Source organism: Bidens hawaiensis, unplaced genomic scaffold (assembly GCF_021521415.1).
Source record: "Bidens hawaiensis isolate Kalapana, Puna unplaced genomic scaffold, B.hawaiensis_p1.1 tig00000636_1, whole genome shotgun sequence".
Lineage (NCBI taxonomy): Eukaryota > Viridiplantae > Streptophyta > Magnoliopsida > Asterales > Asteraceae > Bidens > Bidens hawaiensis.
This window is the reverse complement of record NW_027491038.1, coordinates 4,612,627-4,630,620: the sequence shown is the minus strand read 5'-3', so window position 1 is coordinate 4,630,620 and position 17,994 is coordinate 4,612,627. Positions and strand designations below refer to the sequence as shown.

General features: G+C 37.9%; 1 protein-coding gene and 1 pseudogene across 2 annotated transcripts; one reads left to right on the top strand and one right to left on the bottom strand.

The window, feature by feature from the left end:
- The first annotated feature begins 464 nt into the window (after window positions 1-464).
- On the top strand, window positions 465-1,896 carry LOC143529399 (large ribosomal subunit protein eL43-like; annotated as a pseudogene). The gene is made up of 5 exons (XR_013134649.1): window positions 465-531; window positions 1,035-1,074; window positions 1,283-1,371; window positions 1,466-1,548; window positions 1,647-1,896. The product of XR_013134649.1 is annotated as a large ribosomal subunit protein eL43-like (transcript).
- Window positions 1,897-3,522: 1,626 nt separating this feature from the next.
- Window positions 3,523-6,382, bottom strand: LOC143530125 (uncharacterized). Its single transcript, XM_077025753.1, has 3 exons — window positions 5,435-6,382; window positions 4,280-4,520; window positions 3,523-4,172 (listed from the first exon to the last, which is right to left on the bottom strand). Exons 1-3 carry the CDS (start codon window positions 6,247-6,249, stop codon window positions 4,002-4,004), a joined length of 1,227 nt encoding a protein of 408 aa, XP_076881868.1. The 5' UTR covers window positions 6,250-6,382; the 3' UTR covers window positions 3,523-4,001.
- Between the last annotated feature and the right edge of the window lie 11,612 nt (window positions 6,383-17,994).

Below are 17,994 nucleotides of genomic sequence, written 5' to 3'. Positions count from 1 at the left end.
CAAAACATGTTAACTCAAACCCAAACCTATTAAAACATGTGTCGTGTCGTGTCGTGTCGTGTTAATAGGTTCGTGTCATAAATTAACAGCCCCACTTCTTTACTAAAAAGTCAAGCAGACATTTAATTTCAAGAACACCTAAACTTACATATGCTCATGTTATGTCCTTTTGGTCAAACCATGGTCACTCAAAACTGGTTTGAATCAAACCGGTTTTAAAACCGATATGGTAGTTCAGACGGGGAACGGAACAGGTGTTAGAACCTGTAGGCTGGGTCAGTTTTTATGAAACCAGTATGGGTTGGTTTGCAGTCCAAACCGGTGTTTTTTTTTACATGTGAATGTGATAGATAAGAGATGGAATTTGAAGTCGTATTGGGCTGCTTGTCAGGGGAAAGGTCCAGGATTGGAGCCCATATTGGTGTGGCTTTATAAAGCATGTGTTAGAATAAACTAAGGTTTCAGTTCGTTGGTTTGCGCCGTTGTCTGCAACTCCTGTTATCATCATCTTCTCTTCCGATCCACGAAATGGTACCGTCTCTGTTAAATTCACTAACACACATGTTGTTTAATCTCATTATTATTTATATTTATATCGTTGATGCTCATTTGTTTTTATACAATTAGCTACCTTAATTGTTTGTACCTACTGATTTCGTCTAATTAATTCATACTCAATTGATCTTCCTTCCGTGTAAGCTAGAAGGAGGTATATAGAACGCGTTTAATCGAGCTTATGCCAATTGTGGCTGTTGTTAGATGTTAGGTGTTTTGATTTATGGTGTTAACCTGGATAGTTTTCTCTTAACTATTGTAAAATTTTGAGTCATGCTTGTTTTACTTGGGGTTAAAAGTTGAAGCATTGATTTAAAGTATAGTTCATGACAAATAAATAGACTTGCAACATGATTATTAATGATCTATGGGTTATTGTTGTTAACAACAATAATTAAATTATTTATTCAGCAGCTTGTTACTTTGTTTTCTACACACTAAACTTAACGTGATCATTTTTTTGCAAACTTGATCTGCAGACAAAGAGGACCAAGAAGGCCGGGATTGTCGGAAAGTATGGTGAGTTTATGTATATGTATAATTTTTTACCTTCAGATAAATCTGCAAAGGGTTTAAAATGATATTAAGTAGCTATTGCATCTGTTAAGAAGCAGTTTATGTGCTCATAACATGAAGTTGTTTTCATTTTATTAAATAACACTTGTTTACAATTTTTGTTTTTATCACTGTGTTCTGTACCTTCATTAACTGTTGCAATCTTTTTCAGGTACCCGTTATGGTGCCAGTCTGCGAAAGCAGATCAAGAAAATGGAAGTCAGCCAGCACAGCTAGTTTTTCTGTGAGTTCTGCGGAAAGGTAATCAATCAGTTGTGATTGTTAACATTCATAAAGCTATGCAAATAAATGTACATTCTTTTAAACCATAATTTTTCATTATAATATTACACAGTATGCCGTGAAGAGAAAGGCTGTTGGGATATGGGGCTGTAAGGACTGCGGAAAAGTCAAAGCCGGCGGTGCATACACATTGAAGTAAATATTAACACCTTTTTCTTGTCTTTGATTTGATGATTAGATCACTTTTGTTTCATTTACCTTATATTGGTTTGTTTGTTTGTTTATGATTTTGGTACCGCTAGTGCTGTGACCGTCCGGAGCACAATCAGAAGGCTGAGGGAGCAAACCGAGAGTTAGGTACCATTGGTTTGTTTTGGAGTTGGGTTTCATCTCCATGTTTGACCTTTCTTTACTATTGTTAGTGTCGTGAGTTTGTTTTGGAACTTGACAGTTTTGTTGAATCAATGATGAATTCGAGTATTTTATTTGAAATCTTTTAATGTAACATTATGCAGACATGAAGTTATCTTGTGCTTAGTTTTTTGTGTGGTGTTTTGCATTGTATATGAAAGGTAGCTTGGGCAAAATTCAACACTTAAATGACATAAATTATTTCATTTATAGATTACAAGAAAATACACAAAACAAATTACATTTAATGCTTGATTCTAGAATTCATTTGATCATCTTTTTCAAAATTGTGTATGCCTTTTTTAACGTTATTCATAAAGTTCATCAATCCTTGAATGATTTCTTGAACTATTGTTTTTATCATAGAGTGATCCTTGTTCGTTATCATCATATTTGTTGGTCGACTGAGGTGTCTTTAGTTCATGAGATTTTATAACTATTTCTCTAGTAACCATATTGGGTATAGCGGGTGATGCTATTGGTACTGTGATGCATAAAACCAGAAGGATGCATACAACCAGTTTCTTCGACTGACACAAGTGACATGATTGAGTCAAGTTTCATACGAACATGAATTAACTGTTGATCATTTTTTCATCTAAATGATTCTAAAAGAGGATACACCACCCCCACATATCTATACGGCTCGTATAGGCCTATATGGCCAATGACTGACAAGGGGACAAAATAAAAATAGCTTTTGCAGCCTATACGACCGTATAGACCTATGCGAGCCGTATAGCATTAAATGCCTCGTATTGCTCCCTGACAAACCATAAAACCTATACGGTCGTAAAGGGCTATATAACCGTATAGAAAACATTTGCAGAAAAAATCAGATTGCCTTTTGACTACTACTAATCATAAAACCTATACGATTCAGGTACTATACGACCGTATAGCCCTATACGAGCCGTACAGGGAAAAAAAATTGTGTATGAGGATCATAGGTGGTGGGAGGATCCTAAGCCTTCTAAAATTTCATAATTATTCACCCTAGCTATATTAATATTTGATATCCTTGAAATGTTAACGTGAACTCATATCCTAGCTATATTAACATCATTTACCCTTGAAGCTGATAGCGTTACCTCGGATGTTTCTTTTTCAGTCCCAACATTATACTAATCATAGCCTTTGATGAACAACTTCTGTAGTTTGTCTACGTGATTCAGTAACCGTAACAATTCTACTAACAAATTTACGAACACCACGTCGTCAAAATGACGGTTTAGAGCCATAATGCAATGAAAAGAGAAAATGCGGGAAGAAAATAAGATGGAAACAAAAGAATATTATTTTCTTACCACATTTCATTGCCTTAGACAGAAACCAAGTTCGATAACATCTAGCGGACTAACACACGAGAAGGTTACGGCAACAACAATACCATGAAAAATCCCACTCATAGCAAAGCTATTGATAGAGTCTGAGAAAGAATGTAGTTAGATATGTTTTCAAAAAGATCCCCCAACTTTAGAAAAAACATACACGTACCTCAAAAATATATTAGAAACATAGAAACATAAAACATAAAGAACTAATAAAAAAAATATCATTGGTTAGCGACATGCATAGTAGAAAAGTATGCATAACAAATACAAATCTCCCTAAATGCTAAAACGACATTGTGACAAAACAGTACGAGCCCCTATATGATTTTAACTTTAATCTTATATCTCCACGAAAACCTTTCCTCGACCAAGTCTTTGGTGAGGTCCAACTCAATCATATGATCATATCATGCATAATTCGCTCCTCATGGCAATTTAGGTCCGGTTATGTCTAATATATGTCTAATAAATTAGTTACATTAACTTTTAGTAAATATACTAATTACTAAACCTAGATGGGTAGATCCAAATCATCCAATCCTAACGCATCTATTAAGATCCATTGTTGGGCCACCATCACAAGCCACGAGGTGATTAAATGATTGATATTCTCTATTTGGTTATTATAGATTTGTTGCACACCAAACACAAACACAAACACAAACACATTAGAAGCCTAAGCCAAACATACTACAACTATTACGTTGAAGTAAAACATATTTACATTTACATGAAAACACCAACAACCTAACTCTCATGAACCTTAATAAAACCAAAGCACTTGAGTCACCTAAACCTAACAGTACAGTGTTATCTTGTGGTTAGAAACAAGAACCATCCTCACTCGTTCAACGTGGTTACCGCACCTCTCTCCCCACCGTTGACCAAAAATTAACAAACGGTTCATACAATGACCAGTGTTGGATCATCATAATGGTGTACTCGGCTCTGGACCGCCTTAACTGCTGCCACCCTTGCTGCATTAGCCGCCCTGTTAGCCGATGCCACCGCCCTGTTCACCCTCTCATCCACATTCTTTGCTGCCACCGCTTTCTCGGCTATTCGTCTCGCTTCCTGAAAACACAACAATCAAATATTGTTATTATTCATTTACTTACTAACAGCAATGCATAACATGTTTATTCAATTTGGGGAATGATAGATATGATATATGAAATTACCTCAACAGCTTTAAGAACTTTGGCATGAGAAACCAACAAAGGATATTGTGGATTAATGCTAAGAACACCTTCTTCCCATTGACCTGATTGAGTGTCGCCATTTCTAAATGTATATGAACCGAATCCTTGTCTTTTTCCTTCATGCCAACCACCCTCATACCGATGTCCATTTGCAAAGTTGTATACACCAAAACCGTGCATTTTGTCTGCAAAATACTCGCCAGCGTACACATCACCGTTTCTGCATTGCCATTAATCACATATAAGCTCAAATCTCATAATGTTTTCATTTTTATACAGAAAAAACTATACAATTTGATTATAATTATAAAACTTGAAACATGATCAAACTCGTAGACCAAGATGATAAAGTTGAAAACTTTATGAATCTTGGTGAAGAATATTTGAACCATCATAGTTGGTATCTTGTTTCTGAATGTTCTTTTGTGTAATAATAACATTGTTTGTGGAGAAATTATGAGAAAGAATATGCAGGGAAGAAAAAGAATTGTAGTTGACGCTTTTGTACATGTGTGTTAGCTGTTACAAATTATAATATTCCAACTGATAGTAAAGAATCACTTCTTTAAGGAATCTGATCTTTTTAAAACATCAACTAACAATTCTTTATATCTCTTCATAATATCAACTTAAATCTTTACATTTCTACATATCTTTTCATAAGAAGTATGAATTGGATTTGAAGACTGATAAAATAGCTAAAAAAATACTAAATTTGTACAAAATTAATTATTTATTAAAACTTTTAAGTACTTTTGTTGCATTAATAAGCAGAAACCATGGTTTGTTACTTTTTTTGTCATGAAATCTGAAGAAAAAACAGACCTCATAATCAGGTCTAGACCAAAAAGATTAGGTAGTAAGCCTAATTTATCAAATTAATTATATCAAAATCACAGCTTCATTCCTCTTCATAACATATGCATGATTCTCACAATATAAGAATGATAATAACCGAAACCATATATTTTGGATTGCTTATTATCAGCTTTTACTTGAGGTCAAAATGAGCCGTTTGTACCTACTCAAACAGATTACATGATTCTAATTTAATAAAACCAAAATCAGTTTGAATAACCAATCCGAATACCCAAACACCCCCATAACAAACAATTAAACAAGCACGAACTTTACCTGAAATGGTAGTGACCAAGCCCGTGTTTAACACCACCTCTAAACTCCCCAAAATACTTACTCCCATCTTCACAAGTATGAACTCCGAACCCGTGACACTGACCCTTGATCCATTCACCAGCATACATATCCCCAACATAATATCTATAAACCCCAAACCCATGCCTCAACCCCTGCCTATACTGCCCTCGATATCGACTCCCTTTCGCCCAAGTCTCGACACCATAACCATCATATTTCTGGTCAACCCAATCACCCTCATACCTCCCATTCATATTATAATAATAAACCCCACTTCCGGAACACCTTCCTTTATAAAACTCACCCTCATACACATCCCCATTACTATAAACCTTCACCAAGAACCCGGAAACATCGGTCTCCTCATGCCGGTTCACTGAGCCAATTGACCAAACAACTGGTGTGCATGTTTTTTGTCCATCAAAAAGCTTCAAAATTTGAAGACTTCTACCCACAAACAGCCGAAACAGAACAAGTATAACCAAAGATACCAACAACAGGATGTAAAGACACAAAGATTTATAATACTTCATCGAAACATAATAATAATAAACTGAAGGCAAACAAAGGAGGATTACAACCCTTGAAGGGGTTCTAACCCAGAACAGCTTCACATGGGTAATCTTTAACAGCTTCAAAGCAATTGATTTGGTGAATATTAAGGCTTCAGAAGATGAACAGCAGATTAAAGACTTGTGATGGGTTTTGGTGAATTTGAGTTTGAAATTAGGGTTTTTTGAATCGGAATAATTGTGGGGTTTTCCGATCGGGTGACCCGGGTTCTTGTGACGCATTTACCAGATTGATTCCAGCTTGAATTTGGTGATTTGAAAGTTGAAACCCTAGTTCTTGATCTCTGTGTGTGTGTGTGTGTGTGTGTGTGTGTTGATGGTTTTGATTTGGAGATGAAAAGAGGGAAAAATATTATTACTAAATATTAAAGGTAACGTGTGTATGGGTTTATATAAAAATATAAGGGTATTATGGTCATTATGAAAAGATTGACGGCGTCAAGTTTGTAAGTTTTTTAGTTTTTGACCCTCCAGAACAAACACAAGTGACAAGGCTACTATATTTTTAGTTTGCACCTTTGATTTTCATAATGTTAACTACATGCACCTTGTGTTTTTTTGAGAATTTTTTATAGCTCGGATGGAGGTAGGGTTGTCCAAATTGTTTTGGACAAAAATCTGCTAAGGATAATGTATCCAAATCTGTTATGTGAGGTTTAGTGCTAACACGACAATGATGAGTGTGTAATCGTAATCTTGGTGAACACAATGATTTGATCATGAGGGAAAAAGCCCTAAATCAAGATAGTCTTACTTCGGTCAAAACTTATCAAGGCAATCCTTGGTAAAATAACTTCGGTCAAGGATTAATAAGATAATCTTTGATCGAATTACTTTAGTCAATGATCAACAAGGTAACATTTGGTCGATGAGTATATGATTATCGTGATCTCCGGCACAAAAAACCCCGGACGGTGAAAACTATCACTGTCGATTATATTGATGGTAAAAGGTATTACAATCGTTATGGAGTATATGATCGAGATTACAATAATAAGCTAGTGAGTAGAGAGAATGTTTGTTTCTGCTCAAGTGTGTGTGTATACAATGTGTTAGGTGTGGTTTCCTAGCTGATCATACCTCTATTTATACATAAAAGACAATAACTCAATGGAGTTATTAATATTAAAGACTATTAACTAATTTTCCTAAAAATCCGCATGTCTTCAATACAAACGTAACAACCACTTTGACCACGTGCTCCATTACTCAGGCTGCGAAAAAGGGGGTAGACTAGGTCTTGGAGCCGTTATACTTGATAAATATCAGCCTTCATATAAGATATAATCGTTAACAGCACCGAATACCGAGGATCCATGATTCTGACATAGCTCTGGAATTCTTAAGAAGGACAACTGACCCAGACACGTCAATATCTTCTTGACTGCAAGTTTATGGATAGACTGAGTATTCTAACCGTTATACCTGCTAAATATAAGACTACACATGAGAACAACCATTAGTAAATAATAAGTACTGTAGATCCTTGATCCTGACGGGATCTGAAACACACGCCAAGGATAACTGATCCAAAACATATGCCAGGATAACATATCCACAGTGTCAAATTTCTGTGCACTAACAATTGCCCCCAAAATGGCGGTTGTGATAAGATCACAGCTGTCATTTTGCTTTTGAATTCAAACTTCCTGCAAAAACATATGAGATTTGACAAGTTGGATATAATTGTCATATTTCAATGGAGTTTCCTTGGGAACTTCCCTTTCCGGCTGTATATCTTTCTCCCTGCAAATCATGAACAACTAGTAACACCTGTTTAACCCGGGTGGACGGTCTATTTTTTGAATGGTGAAATCCGGGTTAAGATTTTTGGTAAGTTTAATAAATAGTATCTTTTAACTATCTGTTGATTGTCTGTTATTTTGAAAGTTTGTTTGATATAACTTTAGATTTGTTGAATGTTTTGAGAAATATTCTTTAGTAAAAACTTTTTAGGATAAAATATCCTTGCAAAAATAAACCAGGATCTTAAATCCTTATAAAAACATATTGAGAATAATGAATCCTTATATCTATAAAGATATAAACTGAAATCAAATAAGTGTAAACCGATAAACAGAAATCATACCGTAAGGTCTAGTTAGACCTAAGTTACCATAAGTAATGATCCTTCTGTGATCCTGCTAGAAGCAATTTAAGGATTTTGAATCCATAAGTCTTGATCTTCACAATGAACTTAGAAAATCTGTTGCAAACAACTTATAATATTAACTGGGATTAAATCCATTAAGCTGGGGACAAGCCCATAAAATAAACTGGGGACAAGGCCGTGCAACTGGGGACAAGCCCGTAAGTTGGTGTTAAACTAGGGACAGGCCCAAAAACTGGGGACTGGCCCAAGGATACGGATGTTAACCGGGGACTCGCCCAACCCGGGATTTAGCCCAAACGTGAGTGACCTGAAAACGCCAAAACCTTAGCTAACATGAAAATGTTAGAAACCTTTGTCTTGAGATAATGTGAAAACGTTATAAACCGGTGGTATGGTACGTCTACCATAAATAGTAGGATCCTCCATATAGCCGAAGACAACGAAATTGTCAGCCACTAAGCATGTACTGGTCCCGCTGCCCCGGACTATACGTTGGATAGCGTGCGCTCCAGGCGAGATGTAGAAACTCTATTTATAAGAAAGGTGAAAACCTTTAAACCTTAGAGGATATGACCATCGGGGGTCATACCCAAACGTGGGCTAGGCCAAGGAAAATAGCGATGTACCTTAAGCGTGAGGGAGAGGTGGCCAACCTCTTAGACATTGAACCTCTTATTGAAACCTGCAGTGTTACTTAAAACTTGGAAGAGACAAATTGTTAAGAATACATTATCCTTAAAATAATAAGAAATTGAAAAGAATAAGTAATCAGATAGATATTACCAATTTTGGGATCCTTGACCCTTTAAGGATACTTGATCCTCAGAGGATACTTGATCCTGATCAGAAAAAGTATTTCTTGAGGTGGATAGCATTCCATGCTCTTGGTAACCTGTTGTCTTCCATAGTGAGCAAATGATATGCCCCTTTCCCTACTTCCGACTCGATCAGATAAGGAACTTCCCACTTGGGTGCTAGTTTCCCATCTGCCGGATTAGTTGTGTTTTGGAAGGCTTTCCTCAATCTAGATCTCCTTCTTGAAATCTTCGAATCCTGATATTCTTGTTGTATGCCCCTGCTACTCTTTGCTGATATGCTGCCATTCTGATCTTGGCTAAGTCTCTGAGTTCTTCCACAGTATCCAAGTCTTCGAGAATGATTTCTCTATTGGCCTCAGGATCACGGATGCTTATCCTAGCTGTTGGAACCACCATTTTTGTAGGGATAACTGCTTCTGACCCAAACACTAATGAGAAGGGTGTTTGGCCTGTTGCATTTTTTGGTGTCGTCCTGTCGGCCCAAAGTACATATGGTAGCTCTTCGGCCCATTTTTTCTTTCTTGGATGCTAGCTTCTTTTTCAAGTTGTTGATGATTATCTTGTTGCTTGACTCTGCTTGACCATTAGTTTGAGGATGCACTGGAGTAGAGGTAATCATCTTGATGCCCCAACTGTCACAAAAGTTAGTGGTTCTTTTCCCGATAAACTGGGAACCATTGTCACAAACAATTTCAGAAGGGATACCAAATCTAGTTATAATATTTCGTTTAATAAAGGGTATACTTCCCTTTCTCGGACTTGCACGAATGCTTCTGCTTCAATCCATTTGGAGAAGTAGTCTGTCATGGCAAGCATAAAGACCTTTTCACCTGGAGCCTTTGGAAGCTTACCAACAATGTCCATTCCCCACTTCATGAAAGGCCATGAAGAGGATATAGGATACATTGGTTCTGCTGGCTGGTGAAGGATGTTTGCATGCCTTTGACAAGCATCACATTTTTTTGAGTACTCCATTGCATCCTTCTTCATCGTTGGCCAGAAGTACCCAGTCCTAAGTATTCTGGAGAATAATGCTCTTCCCCCTGTGTGGTTGCCGCAATCACCTTCATGAAAGTCCTTGAGTACCTCTTGGACTTCAGGATCCTCTATGCACCTCAAGTATGGACCTGCAAGAGATTTTCTGTATAGCATATCATCTAATAAAATATATTGTGATACCTTGAGTTTGAAAGATTTGAGATTCTCTGTGGCTGGAATTTCTCCATATTGGATGTATTTTTTGATTGGGAGGATCCAGGATCCATGGCTGACTGAGGATAATGGATCCAAAAATACAATCTGTTTGTCACTTGTTATCTCCCCAACTTCTTGCTCTCCTGTTGCTGGCGAGAGTATGTGAATAATTGGGATCTTTGTATCTTCTGGAATTTTCAAGGACGAGGCTAAATTTGTTAAGGCATCAGCTCCGGCATTTTCCTCTCTTGGTACCTGAATAATACTAAACAACTCGAAGGATTTTGCTAATTCCTTCACAACTTCTAAATATTTGACCATATTCTCACCTTTTACAGTATAAGAACCGTTAAAGTGGTTAGTTATAAGTAAAGAGTCTATATAAACTTGAAGATACCTGATCCTCATCTGTTTGGCTAAAAGTAAACCTGCGATAAGTGCTTCATATTCTGCCTCATTTTTGGTGGCTTGGAATATCATATGCACTTAGCTTCACAGCCCACTTGGCCATCCTACCTGACATTTCTGGTTTTCTAAGCACATTCTTAACAGGATAGTTAGTTCTTAAAATAATAGTATGAGTTTCAAAGTAATGTCTCAATTTAGTGGAAGCCATAATCAAAGCAAGGATTAATTTTTCAAGGTGAGAATACCTGGCTTCTGCATCTAATAGACTTTTACTTACATAATATATCGGGTGTTGTTCACCTTCATGATCCTTGACGAGGACGACACTTATTGCATTACCTGAAACTGCTAGATACAGATATAAGGATTCTCCATCCACAGGCTTCATTAGAGCTGGAGCTGAGGATAAGTAATCTTTCAAGGCTTTGAGCGCAGCCTCATGCTTTTTTGTCCATTCAAACTTCTTATTCTTTCTAAGAATGTCGTAGAAGTCTTTGCATTTCTCGGAGGATCTTGAGATGAATCTGTTGAGAGCGGCTATTCTTCCCGTGAGCCTTTGGACATCCTTGGCATTTGCAGGCGACTTTAGGTTGATGATGGCTTCAATCTGCTCAGGGCTTGCTTTAATTCCTCTTTTAGTCACCATATATCCCAGAAACTTTCCAGCCTTAACACCAAAGTGGCATTTTGACGGATTCAGTTTCATATTGTACTGGTCAAGGATATTGAAAGCTTCTTCGAGATCCCTAAGGTGATCCTCGGCCTTCTTTGATTTCACCACCATGTCATCTATATAGACTTCCATGGTTTTACCTAACTGATCCTTGAACATCATGTTGACCAGTCTTTGATATGTTGCCCCTGCATTTCTTAGTCCAAATGGCATAACAATATAACAATATATGTCGGTAGGAGTCATGAATGCGGTATCCTCTTGATCAGATGGTTCCATCTGAATTTGTTGAAATCCAGAGGAAGCATCCATAAAGGTAAGCATTTCATGTCCTGCCGTTGCATCCACCATGGAGTCTATATGTGGTAACGGGAAAGGATCCTTGGGACATGCCTTGTTTAAATCTGTAAAATCAACGCATACCCTCCACTTTCCATTCTTTTTTGAAACTACAACCACATTAGCTAACCATCGAGGATACTTAACCTCTCTGATCATACCGGCCTTAAGAAGTTTTTCAACTTCTTCTTGTATGATCGCGTTCCTCTCAGGAGCGAATTTCCTTCGCTTCTGATGGACGAGTTTAATAGAATGATCAAGGCCCAATTTATGAGTAATTACCTCCTTAGAAATACCTGTCATGTCTGAATGTCTGAAGGCAAACGTGGATTTTCGTTGCTTTAGGAAGGATATTATATCCTCCTCGATCTCGTCAGGGGTACAGGATCCTAGGAACACCTTCATGTCTGGATCTTCAGGATCTAAAGATACTTCTTTTAGGTCCTGCTCTCGAGCTTCCAGTACATTCCTAGGATTTTGTTGTAATTGCTATGCTATCGTCTGTTTAGCTGTCGGCTTCATGGATGAAGAGTAATAATTCTTGGCCTCCACTTGGTCACCATCTATCCTTACTACTCCCCAAGGAGTTGGTAGTTTGATGCATTGGTTGTAGGTTGAGGCCACCGCCTTCATCCCATGGATCTAGGGTCTACCTAAAATAACATTGCAACAAGAAAGGTTATCAATTACACATAATTTTTTATATGAATTTAACCCTTCAATATAAATTGGAAGTTTGATGTCCCCCAATGTCTTCTTGGTTTCCCCGCTGAAACCGACTAGCACTAATGTTTTAGGAACGATCTCGGAATCTAGAATGTTCATCTTCTTAAGGACATCATGCTGGATGATGTTGACCGAGCTTCCACCGTCCACTAAGATCCTGCGTACATAGTGGTTAGCAATAAATAAAGTAATAATTAAACCATCATGGTGAGGATCCTGGATGTTTAGTTTGTCTTCCTCATCGAAGAAGATCCTTTTGTCTGTCGTTAAAGTGGTGGATACTATTGGTCGGTCTCCGTTGTCCAACTTGATCTCTTTGGCGAGCCTTTTTGCTGCTGAGAAGGAAGTTCCACATATGTCGGATCCTCCAGAGATGAAATTGACCATTCGTACATCCAGTTCATCCTGGTGAGGATCCTGGATGCTTGAATCGAAGAATATCCTTTCATCATTTATTAGAGTAGTGGGGATGAGCGGTTTTATTTCATCATCCAACTCGAATTCTTGTGTGGGACAAGAAGTTTGAATCATACCGTATTCTCTGGAGACAAAGTTGATCACGTGAGCGTCTGGTGGTGGTGGTGTTGCTTTTTGTGGAAGATCTTCAGGATCCTGGATCTTGGATTTCTTCCTTCCCAAGAGTTTTTTAAAGTGACCATTGCTCAGGAGGTATCCAATTTCCCTCCTTAAGCCAATTCACTCGTCTGTCATGTGACCAAAATCTTCATGGAAAGCACACCACTTATACTTGTCTTTGAAGGTGGTAGTCTTCTCGTTCTTTCGGGGCCACCTTGCTTTTTCCCCTAGATCCTTCATGGCACAAATTAAGCCATGGGTATCTACGGAGAAACAATACTCGGAGATGCAGGGATAGTCTTCATCTCCATCTCCTTCTTCGACTGCTCGTACGTTTTGATTATTGAACTTGGTGTACGACTTTGAGTTGTTGTTCCTGTATGAGGATCCTTTATTCTTGTCAGGGGATTCCTGTTTTATTTGAGCCCCCAGACGATCCTGGATCCTCTTGTCGTATTCCAATCGTATGAATCTGAGTGCCCTGTTTCTTGCTTCATCTAGGTTCCTGCATGGAGTCATCATAAGATCATTATAAAAGGGGGAGCCCTTCTGAAGTCCCATCTTGAATGCTTCAACAACGGTAGCCATGTCAAGATTAGGGATTTCTAGAGCTTCCCTGCCAAACCTTGTAACAAAATCCCTTGAGGATTCATCATAAGGTTGGACAACTCTATATAAATCACTAGTTAACTTCTCAAATTTCCTACTACAAGAAAACTGGCTGTTGAACAAGTTAACTAAATGTGAAAAAGATGTAACAGAATAAGGAGGAAGACTTAGCAGCCATTTAAGTGCAGATCCTGTTAGTGTGGATCCGAAACCCTTGCATAGACAAGCTTCCTTGAGTCTTTCAGGAATTGGGTTGATCTCCATCCTTTCCCTATATTGAGCACGTGTTCTTCCGGATCAGTGGTCCTATCATACACCTTCATGTTGGGGGTTTGAAAGCGTTTTGGGATCTCCGCATTGCATATCGGTGGAGCAAATCTGGACAGCTTGTGGCTCCCTTCTGGTATTTCAGGAATTGGACAGACCACTCCTGGCACGCTGGATATCATATCCTTAAGCTTCTGAAGTTCCCTAGCCATAGCCTGATTGATACCTGTATCCTGCATAGAGCCAAGGTTAGTGTCTGAGGATATGTGATTATAGGCGTTACCTCTTGGTTGGTTAAACGTTGGCATCCCAGAAGTGTAGTTGGGATAAGAAGAATCTGCGATAGGAGTTGGTCCTCCAGAAGCTATGGTCTGCACGGGGATAATGTCTCCTTCATGGACCTCTGAAGACCTTTGATGTTGAACCTCTGAGAATCCTTGATCCTTGAAGAAGGATCCTTGATTGTGGATGAAGGATCCTAGTGGTTAGGAGTTGAAGGATCTTTGAAGATACAATCCGGAGGATCCTGGTTGAAGGATCGATGGTCCTTGCTGAAAGCTTGAGGATCCTTGAGCTGGTTGAACCATGGACTCTTGTTGGAAGATAGATGATCCTGGCTGGAAGATCGAGGATCCTTAAGCTGGTTGAACCATGGACTCTTGTTGGAGGATAGATGATCCTGGCTGGAAGATCGAGGATCCTTGAGTATGCTGACCCACGGACCCTGGTTGAAGGATGGATGATCCTTGTTGGAAGATTGAGGATCCTTGAGTATGCTGACCCACGAACCCTGGTTGAAGGATGGATGATCCTTGTTGGAAGGTCGAGGATCCTTGAGTATTCTGACCCACGGACCCTGGTTGAAGGATGGATGATCCTTTTTGGAAGGTCGAGGATCCTTGAGTATGCTGACCCACGGACCCTGGTTGAAGGATGGATGATCCTTGCTGGAAGATCGAGGATCCTTGAGTATGCTGCCCTACGGACCCTGGTTGAAGGATGGATGATCCTTGTTGGAAGATTGAGGATCCTTGAGTATGCTGACCCACGGACCCTGGTTGAAGGATGGATGATCCTTGTTTGAAGGTCGAGGATCCTTGAGTATGTTGAACCACGGATCCTGGAGTAGAGAATTCCAGCACCCTAGGCATCAAGGGAGTCTGATCCTCCGCTGGCCTATTTCTTTTCTTGAGATCTTCAATTTTACGTAGGATCCTCTGGTTGGTTTTGTTCTGCTGCTCCATGTATGCCTTAACTTGTGAAAACATAGCAGAAACATCATTGTTAGATTTGACCACCGAAGTGGCATCAATGGTTTTTGAGCTCTGGAGGACTGGAATTTGTGTCTTGTTTCCAGCCGCGGTGGTCTTTGGAGCTCCCGTGATTGGCGGAGGCATCGGCGACAAAGTCCTTGATGAGAGAGGAACCGAAGATGGCATGGTTGATGAAGTAGAGGTTGATTGAGAGGCCATTGATAGTGATATGGGTATGAAAAGGTTGAAAATGATACGAATAACCTGGATTATAGCACCAATTGCCCCACGGTGGGCGCCAAATTGTTTTGGACAAATATCTGCTAAGGATAATGTATCCAAATATGTTATGTGAGGTTTAGTGCTAACACGGCAATGATGAGTGTGTAATCGTAATCTTGGTGAACACAATGATTTGATCACGAGGGAAAAAGCCCTTAATCAAGATAGTCTTACTTTGGTCAAAACTTATCAAGGCAATCCTTGGTAAAATAACTTCGGTCAAGAATTAATAAGATAATCTTTGGTCGAATTACTTTAGTCAATGATCAACAAGGTAACCTTTGGTCGATGAGTATATGATTATCGTGATCTCCGGCACAAAAAACCCCCGGACGGTGAAAACTATCACCGTCGATTATATTGATGGTAAAAGGTATTACAATCGTTATGGAGTATATGATCGAGATTACAATAATAAGCTAGTGAGTAGAGAGAATGTTTGTTTATGCTCTAGTGTGTGTGTATACAATGTGTTGGGTGTGGTTTCCTAGCTGATCATACCTCTATTTATACATAAAAGACAATAACTCAATGGAGTTATTAATATTAAAGACTATTAACTAATTTTCCTAAAAATCCGCATGTCTTCAATACAAACGTAACAACCACTTTGACCACGTGCTCAATTACTCAGGCTGCGAAAAAGGGGGTAGACCAGGTCTTGGAGCCGTTATACTTGATAAATATCAGCCTTCATATAAGATATAATCGTTAACAGCACCGAATACCGAGGATCCATGATCCTGACATAGCTCTGGAATTCTTAAGAAGGACAACTGATCCAGACACGTCAATATCTTCTTGACTGCAAGTTTATGGATAGACTGAGTATTCTAACCGTTATACCTGCTAAATATAAGACTACACATGAGAACAACCATTAGTAAATAATAAGTACTGTAGATCCTTGATCCTGACGGGATCTGAAACACACGCTAAGGATAACTGATCCAAAACATATGCCAGGATAACATATCCACAGTGTCAAATTTCTGTGCATTAACACAAATTACTTGATTTTTGACGCTCGCTCGAATAATGGTAGTTCAATTTTGGCTTGGTTTATAAATGAGCTGATTGGGTTGTTTTGTTTGTTAACGAGCCAGACACGACGAAGCCCTCGGTTGATTCGGTTCGGCTTGTGAGCAGCCCTAAATGAGTAACTGGATGTACTAAAATATATGTCATGTATGGCCAATTAAAATTTGTATGAATTGATAATGTAAGATGTTTGAAAATTTATCAAATAATGTACGGAAAATCACATGATGGCTAAGTAAAATGTAATTTATTCTCACTTGAACATTTAATATGTATCGTGATAAAAATATACTAGGTATATGATTGTATATATTCAACTTAGATTTATGAAAAGTCAAACGATGCGTTTACTTAATACAAATTTATTGATTATAAATGTAATGACAACAACATTTTAAGTTGTTTAGTCTTGATAATGAAACGAACTAGAATCTTATTTTTCAATTATGGTTCATTGAAATAAATACTAACTTTTTAATTTAGGGTTTTTAGACATTCTCAAATCTCCATCTAACTTGCATTTATGGGTGTTGAAGTTCAACTTTCAAAAGCAAACAACTTGACAATTTCAAGATTGGTGTTTGCAATCAAGTGATCAACATTAGTTGTCAAAGGTGGTTGGTTTTTTTTCTTTATTGGGGGACAAGTCTAGGGTAGTTGATCACAATTAATTCCAAAAATTGTTGAACCCATCAATTTAATAAACCTGCATTCTATTTTTCATAATCATTATACTATTAGTTATTCTATATATAATTATATTAATTGGTTACGTTACTAAATTGGTCTATGAATTAAATATCTTTGTACCTTAACATATTATAAGAAAATATTAATAATTGTGTCAATTTTATTTTATTTTTAACTGCAACTTTCATTAACACACCAAACACCCTCACTAGCAAGCAACTAGTACAGGCATGCAACAATACAACTGTTAACAAAATTACATAGCTAACTTTCACCTTCTGTTATAAATTAAATTCAAATTTTTAATTATATTTTTTTATTAGCAAGAATATTTGAATAACGAGCCGGATGTTGATTGTGAAAACATATAAATGTGTGTTCTAAAGAATTTTCTTTGATGAATGCTGAATTTATATTGAGCAATAATTTGCGTTCTATTATTCTATTCATTTCACGCATTAGATTTTTGACTTAGGAATTACATTAGTAAAACTAATTTATACGAATAAAAGCATAACAATTCCAAAAGTAGTTTTACTTTTGAAAATTTAACCCTAACACCCCTTTAAATCAAACATCTCCTTTTGATTTATATGTATTGGATTTGGGGTGAATTTACACTATACATATTAACATCATACTTTTATTTTTATCTCAATATATTATATAGTTTAAGTTCACGCCTATAAAGCATATGGTCTTTGAGATTATATAAGAAAACATGTGGTCGGTAACCATATGCTATATTAGGCTAAGGGTAGTGGGGATTGATCAAGCCTCAAGTGATCCAATACATTTACGGCACGTAGGCGCTGACATGGCTCGTGATCAAGCCCCATAGGGTGTAGTGGGCTTGATTGATCCACCCCAAGTTATTAATTCAACCCTTGCTCAAACTTTGCTCAACTCTCGTCCGCGCCCCGCGGTCCCGGCCACGGGGCTCGTCCGCGCCCCTGACCACTTGATGGGTGTAGTGGT